This window comes from Miscanthus floridulus, chromosome 9, assembly GCF_019320115.1.
Source record: "Miscanthus floridulus cultivar M001 chromosome 9, ASM1932011v1, whole genome shotgun sequence".
Lineage (NCBI taxonomy): Eukaryota > Viridiplantae > Streptophyta > Magnoliopsida > Poales > Poaceae > Miscanthus > Miscanthus floridulus.
This window is the reverse complement of record NC_089588.1, coordinates 11868107-11877314: the sequence shown is the minus strand read 5'-3', so window position 1 is coordinate 11877314 and position 9208 is coordinate 11868107. Positions and strand designations below refer to the sequence as shown.

The 9208-nt window shown below is 43.4% G+C and overlaps 1 protein-coding gene across 1 annotated transcript; it reads right to left on the bottom strand.

Annotated features, from left to right (window-relative positions):
• Positions 1-765: 765 nt before the first annotated feature.
• Positions 766-5188, bottom strand: LOC136483427 (uncharacterized). Its single transcript, XM_066480499.1, has 3 exons — positions 4270-5188; positions 2307-2381; positions 766-1193 (listed from the first exon to the last, which is right to left on the bottom strand). Exons 1-2 carry the CDS (start codon positions 5098-5100, stop codon positions 2334-2336), a joined length of 879 nt encoding a protein of 292 aa, XP_066336596.1. The 5' UTR covers positions 5101-5188; the 3' UTR covers positions 766-1193; positions 2307-2333.
• Positions 5189-9208: the final 4020 nt, after the last annotated feature.

Genomic DNA, 9208 nt, shown 5'->3' with positions numbered 1-9208 from the left:
TGTTTAGTAGTGTTTTATCCGGATGTTATAAGTGTTTCATTTTAATGTTGCATGTGTTCTGTAATGGCTACGCACGTGTTTCCCTAGTGTTTCATACGTATGTTGCAAGTGTTTCAATTGTTTCGGACGTATGTTGAAAGTGTTTCATCTAAATATTGCAAAAGTAGATCTAGTATTGCGCATGTTGCAGTGGGACCTATCTAAAGCAGCCACATGTTGTAGCTGCTGGGCCCGCTTGCATGCACATAGATGTGGAGGGAGCGCCATGGTGCGAGTGCAAGACATGGAGTGGTGCGGGACATGAAGCGCGCGTGGGCCATGGTGCGAGGACGGGGCACGAAGTGGCGTGGGCCACAGTGCGGAGCGCAAGACACTGTACGGGCACGGGACATGGAGCGGCACGGACCGCCGCATGAAGCAGGTGCAGGCGTCCGAACTTATGGAAGCTAGACATACCGTTTTATTTTCCTTCTGTACTCAGAATCTTACCCTCCATGGTGGTGTAACTTTAATGTAGTAGCAAGTTTGACCTTCAGTTTTACTCCCTGAGAGGACCAGTCTGTCTTAATTTAACTTTATGGTATGCGTGCATGCTAGTAAAGATAGTTTCTTCTGTTCACATGTCAACAACTCAGCCCTTGTTTAGTTCCACCCCAAATTCCCCAAAAGTGCTACAGTACCCTATCACATCAAATGTTTACGATCCATACATGGAATATTAAATGTAGACGAAAAAAAACTAATTGCATAGTTTGGTGGGAAATTACGAGACGAGTTTTGAGCCTAATTAATCCATGATTGAACACTAATTGTCAAATAAAAATGAAAAGTGCTACAGTAACCCCAAATTCCAACTTCCTAAGACTAAACACACGCTCAATATGTATTGTCTGTCAATATACAAAGCCTGCACTGTACTAGTATTTGGTAGACTTCTGGCCATTACTTTTGGACAGCTAGCTTTCGGGAGGTCCAATATGTATATTGTAAGTGCCGATGCACATACACGCAAATTAACCAACCTGCTACCTCCTCGTCCATCTTACCAAATATGCAAGTTGAGCATACACGATTTATGAAACAAGATTGAAATCAAGTTGAGCATACACGATTGAAAGCTACTAATAAACACATTATTATCAACTCCTAAGTTGGGAGCCCTTCGATTCAATGATAGATTTTACAGAGTACCCCTGCAAACCAGTTGGAAAACAACCATCAGCTACCAAATGGTAATTATAATAGTTATTACAAACGTATCCACTAGCTGCAAACAAGATATCAAACAGGATCAAAGCTCCTCTTATGGAGCACAAGTCAAGTAGATACTAGCAAATAAACTAGTAGTACAGCTGCTGCATAACTAAGCGCATCGGAATCTCAAGAGGCACAACATGCTTTCCATAATTTACCACTAACATAACTGACAGGTCACATACGATAGTAACGGATCCAGAGGAAATAGCAAACACAGGAGGTAAACAATGCTCCACAAGAGAAAAAAAAAGAAAATAAAGAAAAAGAAATATATCACACAACTCGGCTATGGAAGGTAGATAGGCAGTGCTGTTTAGTCAAACTAAAATATGGTAGGGATTGAACACGAGCTCCATAATTTGGAGCTTCAGATGCCCCACCATCTGGTATCAAAGTGCAGCTTTGTGCAGGAAGTGATGAACAAACGAGAACACACTGGTCTAGCATAGCTGCAGTAGCAGCATACTAGTTTTAATAGGACGCCAAAGGTGCATAAGCCCAGGGATCAGTAGAAACATGAAGCAGGGTGCCATTCTTTACGTATGGTGGAACATGTGCAAGGAGCAAAATGGACAGATGTTTTTCAAGAAGAGGGCCTTGGTCAGCACCAGGTATCCTGGTGCACAAAGAGTGAGACCGACATACACTAGTTAATGCACTAAGAATAACTTGCAGCCTTTCAGAATGCATGGTTCGTGCTGTTCCTAAGTACCTTAAATCAGTCCCAACAACTGTAGATTAAAATAACTTTCCAATAGGATACTCTACTCTACCAGAATATGTGTCTAGGTAATTATTATCCATGGTCTAATACGAAGGGCAGTGTTCCAGCCATTTCTGTCAAAATTCAGAAAGATATGATACAGATATCTTCAGACTAACAAAAGCAGTCAGTCACAACACAATACAGGGCACATGAAAAATAATGTTACCAAACCAGGAGTGTGACTTGGAACTACTAACGAACATTTCAGATCATTACAAATCTGCATGACACACTAAGAAAAGGTCTGACAAAACACCAAAACTCAGTCAGGATGCATATATACCTTGCTAAGACCAAAGACACTTTGGTCCTACTCCATTCCCGCATATTTATACCTCAGCACCAGGTTCCGCTTCTCCTACAAAGAATAAGAATAAAGCATAAGGGAATTGACTTCAGAAAGCAATTGGAAAATGGACTGAAAGGACAGATATCAATAACTGATGAGCAGATGTCCACTATTCACTCAGTAATAACTGGGGAAGGGGGCCATAAATAAAAATCTGATCAGAGGATAAGGGAACTTTTTTATGCAACAAAGGATTGATCTTTACAGTTTTCAGACCAAGTCATTTTAATAACAACGTATAACAGAGAGCAAGTACTTATGGTAGTTTAAGAATTTGGCACCTGACACTGACAGATAGGCCCTAAGAAGCCCCAGCTTAGGGCAGACCCAGTGCCGGAGGCTCCCACATGAGTGGGGTCTGGGGAAGGGAAAAACCGAGGCAAGCCTTCCCCCCGCAAAATCTGCGGAGAGGCTGCTTCGAACTCGCGACCTGGTGACTCAGTGAGACAGCTCTCACCACTGCACCAGGCCAGCTTATGGGGTAATTTTCACAGGGTCCCAAATGTAAACAGTGCTTCCCATATGTAACAAACCAACCAAATAGAAACAAGTACGAGTCTGAAACTACATAAATAGGCCTTTATCATTTTCATCGATCTCTCCTCAACTCACCATCTACTGCATTTGCTTGTCATGAAGAAAAGCAGCAAGCCTAAAACTTCACAAGAGATGTTTTAGCAAACTCCAATCACCACAACCTCACCAAACATTTTTATGGTGCTGCCCAGCATAAGCCACCATCCCATTTTCCAACATTGGAAGTCCCTCTAGACGGTACAACCCTATCTGATGATCTCTATAACACACTCCACAGGTGGACAGGCTTGCTGCTGCATTTTGGGTCATTCTTGTTGAGCATGCTAGAATTGAGATTTTTGTTTCCTTTTCCCCTTCAATCAATAATACAGTAGTTACAAGCCCCCAGTGCCCATTTGATATGACTTAATAAACTACCAAGATTCCAAGAGTTATTCCTCGCCAAAAGGAAAAAAAATTACAAGAGTTGTCTAATGGTAGTGCTCCTTAGCTTGTTACCAGAAACTTCCGAACCAATGCACATGGATGGTTTGAAGCAAGGAATGCACGGGGGAGTTCAGGCAATCTGCCTTCGATATTCAGGCTACTGTTAAATGGAAGCAATTGATATGACAAGCCAGTTTAGGGCTTTAGTCAACTGTAAATATAGATTATAGTCACAATCCAACTGTTGTAATAATTTTCAAACAGACCTAAGCAACTAAGGAATCCGAAACACCATTTTGTGCCATCCATTTATGGTATGTTGGAACTGATATTCTTGGTTCCTCTCTCCTCCCTCCCTCCCCAACTTTTAGTTGGTGACGTATCTTGCCAAATACAATCAAATAATACAATAGTTGCAGGCCTGCGATGCCCATCTGATGTGGCTTTGTAGGCCACCAAGATTCTAACAGTTTTTGCTTAAAGAAATGAAGAGCGATATAATAGATAGTGCAACTGTGCAATTGCCTCCTAGCCAGTTACCGGATAGTTCTATACTAATGCATGGAGCTGGTTCAAAACAAGGAGTGCATGGGAGAATTCAGGCAACATATGGTGAATGCTGAGTGGAACCTATATCCGCCTTCTGTTAAATGGTCGAATCTACCGTTACAAGACACTTTTGGCAACCGAAAACCTGAATTATAGTTACAATCAAACCCAGCTATCCAAGGCTTATCTAAGTTTCCCACATTGACAAAAAACCCACAATGCAAGAATGAAACCACTACAAATTCTCAGTCTCTCTATCCAACAAATGCACAATTATAGCACAAGGCAGTATAAGCAATTATTAAGCCAATGAATCACACAGAGGCACAGTTGTGCGATGAACATCAACAGAGCAGACAGTAATCACAGGATTGGATAATCAGACCTGCTCGAGCACACGGAGATTGCTCTTCTCCACCTCCCTGGCGAGCTTCTCCAGCTTCCTGAGCATCCCTGCATACATCTCATCCATCTCGGCGGCCTGCCCTGCCGCAGAGCCGAGGACCCCCTGCAGCCTCCCGACCCCAAACCCGTCGACCATTTCATCCACCGCCTTCTGCTCCCCGATGGTGTGAGCGTGCCCTGGCGCCGGAGCCGACGGCAGCCAGGGCATGGGCGACTCGGCGGTGAAGGCGTGGTACTGGTCCCGGAATCCGGGGCCAACGTTGACGACGGCGAGCGAGGCCGGGACGAGGCGGTCGCCGAGGAGAAGGAAGGCGCGGTAGTCGTAGGAGTGGGTGGAGTGGTTGGGGGAGGCGGAGGGGGAGACGAGGATGAGGAGGAGCGGGTGGGCGGAGGCTAGCGTTTCTGAGAGGGAGTGGGCGAGCGCGGCCTCCCGCATGGAGGGGCGGAGCGCGGTGCGGCGGCGGGAGGAGAAGAAGCCGATGGGGGTTGGGGAAGGGGAGGAGGAGGGGGAAGGGGGATGGAAGCGGCCGAGGGAGTCGGAGAGGGAGGAGGGGTGGGAGAGGGAGCAGTGGCCGGAGACGGAGATGGAGAGCGCGGGGGCGGGCGGGGCCCCCGCCGCGGCGGGGTCGTCGTAGTCGGAGAGGGCGGCCGGCGGCGCGGGCAGGTGCGCGGCGCACCCGAAGAGGAGGCCGTCGCAGTCGCCGGCGGCGGCCGCGCAGCGGTGCAGCAGCGCCGCGAGGGCCGCGCCGGAGATGGAGAGCTTGGCCACCGGCGGGGTGGCGGTGGCGGTGGCGCTGTCGCCGACGGCCATCGGATTCGAGGAGGTGGACGATCTTGTGCTGTCCGCTGTGTGGCCTGCTCACACAACGCAGGCAGCAGGCTCTCGCACGTTCCCTTCTCTCCCCACCTGGCCGTACACGATCCATTTCTAGTCTACTAGTGAAAAAAAAACAATTTCGAATGTGCAAAAACCAAACAATTCAAAGCAAGTCTGCAACACCAATTGAAAAAAAAACTCAGACCATCGGATGGTTAGACAGCCTGGAGCTTTGCGCTTTAAAAAGGAGACCTCTCACGCAGGTCGAGAAAAAAACCCCAAACCGCATACCACAGGGGCCCGTAACCCTACGAGTGGACCGATCCGCAACATGTGCTTTGGAAAAAAGCAGGGCAGGCAAGGGGATTTTTTCCCTCCGTCCAGCGTAAATCGCCCCCGAGGGGGGTTGATCCCTGGCCAGCAACACCAATTGATGTGCCTCCCATGGCAAGATGGAACATAATGACCAGAAATCATCGACATTTCTATGTAAATTTTAGACAAAAATATGTTCTTTCCTCATCTCAACCAAGTAGGGCTACATCATTAACAAGAGAAGCTCAATGGTAAATCGATGGATCTTTACATCCCATGTCAAAATCGACAATGGCAAGACCGAAATAGATGAGAAAACAATAAATTCGAAGAAAACCCTAGATGCAATCATCGCAAGAGTAGGTTACAAAGGATCTATCTACAACATCTCAAAGACGGAAAGAAGAGTGATGTATTGATATTGTGAAAGAACTTGCACAAAAATAGTAGGCAGGAGGAGATTATAGAGGATCTCTCCACGATATCCCAAGAGGTGAAGAACAAAGGATGGGACAAAGATCTTGTGCATAGCTGAGCTAGAAATACCAGTGAAGTTTTCAAGTTTTCCAGCTTATGGGAAACCATAGTTTTAAATAGCGGGCTATTAAAAATAGCGGGCTATTAAAAATAGCGGCAACGTTTTTTCAACAGCTACGAGGCAATAGCGGCACTACGACAGATAGCGTTTTTATAAAGAAAACATGAAAAACGCCAATAATTGATGAAAAAAACATGGTAAATATGAAATTCGATAACACAAATATGTTTCAAATGTTCCACAAGTCTAGGTAACATTACTAATATGACATTACAACATGGTTCATGAAAGTCCAGTGTTTAATTATCTAAAATACCAAATTAGTAGCAAATGATAAGTAGAAAATAACAAAATAAATTGTCAAAATCTATTAGTGATGGCAAAATCTGAAATAGCGCCGCTATTTGAACGCTAAAGCTATGCAATTAGCGGGGCTATAGCACAAAATAGCGGTTAAAAGTTGGCATAGCGGCACAAATAGAAATAGCTTAGTGTTGAGTCTCTCCAGTCGCTATAGCGTCGGTATAGCCCACTATTTTTTTCTATGTGGGAAACCAAGATCAATCACATCACTAGAGCCTCCGACGAGCCACATTACTAGCTCCATATGATCCTTGAGGCCTTGTCACCCCCGGCACCCTTTCCTTGGATCTGGAAGACCAAATGTATGCCAAAAGTCAAATTCTTTGGGTGGCTTCTGCTGTCTGATCGATTGCACACAAGAAATATCTTAAGAAGGCGAAAGAAGCACCTCGATGAAGGCTATAACTGTGTTTTTTGCCCTAATGATATTGAGGAAATGGCAATGCACTTGTTTTTGAGTGCACATCTAGTGTTACACGTTGGTTCATGTTAGGCATTTAATGGAATGTTCAAGGCAGCATTTATCAGATGCTTGTTGACAAGAGAGAACAGTTCCAACTGCCCTTCTTCATGGGTCTCTTCCTCATTGCTGCTTGGAGCATTTGGACGGAGAGGAACGACTTCATCTTCAACAATCGTGTGGCGTCCTTAGTTGCTTGGGAAAGCTTTGTTTTTGGGTGAAGTTAGAGCATCTCCAAGAGTACCTAATAATCCCTACCAATCCTTGTTTTTTAGAAACAATGAAAAAAAATCATCTCCTACAACTCCTAAACTGACCTCCTAATCTTTTAGCACTTGGGAAAAAAGGCCCGACACGCGTAAAGATGCGCGGATGGCCCGTCGCGTAGCAGCCTTTCCCGTCCCCCGAGCGTAGCGCCATCATTTTCTCGCGCGGTCTCCTCTTCGTGCCATCTGCTGCCGCCATGTAGAGAAGCCGATCATCGCTGGGAGAGGCATCCTGCAGGCTATCAATGGTGGGCGACGGCCTGTGCCTGGCGACTGCGGCGGTGGCTCCTGCGTCCGCATGTGCTTGTCGCGAGCCTGAGAAGAAGAAGGGAGTGGGAAAAGAAAAAGGAGGAAAGATAGGGTTCTAGGTAAGAAAATCACAAGAGAGAAAGATCTGGTGGGAGGGTTTAAATAAGTATAGAAATAAATTTAGGGTTCCTGATATAAAACATCACAAATTCTGGGACCGACCAAATTTTGATTTTGGAAGTAGAATATTAGAAACTCTTAGAGATGGACTTCTTTATTTCTTCTAATACTTTTTTAGAGTTGGAAACCACCATGTTTTGAGAAAGAAAAAATAGGATACTCTTAGAGCTGCTCTTAGGCTTCACCTATGTTGCTATCCTCCAAACTTACAACATGTAATAGATCTTTGGCTCAATTCTTTGTAATAGGTAATTTCCCTTTGTAAGGTAAGGTACTGTTTTCTTGTTACCTCCTAGCTAACACGTCTGTAACATGTCCTTGTTTTTATTTAATATATATTCCTGAGCTTTGCTCCACAGTTTCAGTCAAAAAAAAAAAGAGGACAGGGGTGGTGGCGGGATCTTCGATTCCTCCTGCGAGGAAGAGGGCGATAGGAGAGCAAAACCCTAGAGTAGTGGCGCAAATGACGAGATGGAAGAGGGGGTAGTGGGAGGTTGACGAGAGCGGTTGCAGTGCGTTTTAGGGTCCGTTTGGCAAGCTGAATCGTTTCATATTCTAGGTTAAAACTAGAGAATCGGTGCCAAACGGTAAAACCATGAAACGTTTCAGCCTAGAATCGTTTCTGGTTTCTTTCCCATGAAAATGAAACGGCTGGAGGGTAGTTTCGCATGGATTCTCTCATGTTTCTCTTTGTCTCCCTTATGTGCTAGTAATTGTATTTTTTTAGTTCTAATCGTTTTTAGTGCCACAAGTAAAAATGGGTTGTATTTAAGTTGTACTTCGCTATCAAAAAGTTTGGTTTCTATGAAACATATTTTTATTTGTATGAATTTTTAAGAAAAAAATATTTTTTCTCATGAATCAGAATTTAATCTATTAGCCAAACGGTTTCATGAAGTGATTCTGATTTATTAGCTGAAACGTTTCTTCTGAGAACCTAGATCCGAAAAGTTTCTACGAGAATCACTACTACAGTCAGCCTTTGTAGGGGCGGCTCATAAGCATTTGAAGGGATGGTTTGACCAGCCGCCCTTACGAAAGCGTGACTATAAATCGCTGATTTGTAGGAGCGGCTCCATTTTCAAGAAATCATGAATTATGACAAAAAAAAATAGCAAAAAAGCTTTAATCCGGGAGGCCCACCTTACCTCAATTATGTCTATAATGGATTTTTCTTTCTAATAATATTATCCTAAACCAAATTTAAATTGATTATTTGAGACCCTAAATTAATTCAAATGAAAAATGTGTCAACTATAAAGTTGTATAACTTTTCGAGATCTACAACTTTTGTTTTTGCTGTTTGTCCATTTGAGGTCGTTTAAGAAATTTAAATTTCAAATTTGAGAAATTCAAACATAGTTTTTCTTGACAAAATGAATTCAAATAAAAAAGTTGTCAACTATAAAGTTATATAACTTTTCGAGATCTACAACTTTTATTTTGGTTGTTTCTCCATCTGAGGTCATTTGAAAAAAATTCAAATTTCAAATTTGAGAAATTCAATCATAGTTTTCCTTGACAAAATGATTTCAAATGAAAAAAGTTGTCAACTACAAAGTTCTATAACTTTTTGAGATCTACAACTTTCATTTTGGTCATCTTTTTCATGTGATTTTGTTTGAACAATTCACAATTTGAATTTCAAAAATTGTCTATTTCAAATAATATTTTGAAATAGTAAATGATTTTAGCTGAAAAGTCATGAAAATAAAAGTTGTAGAACTGAAA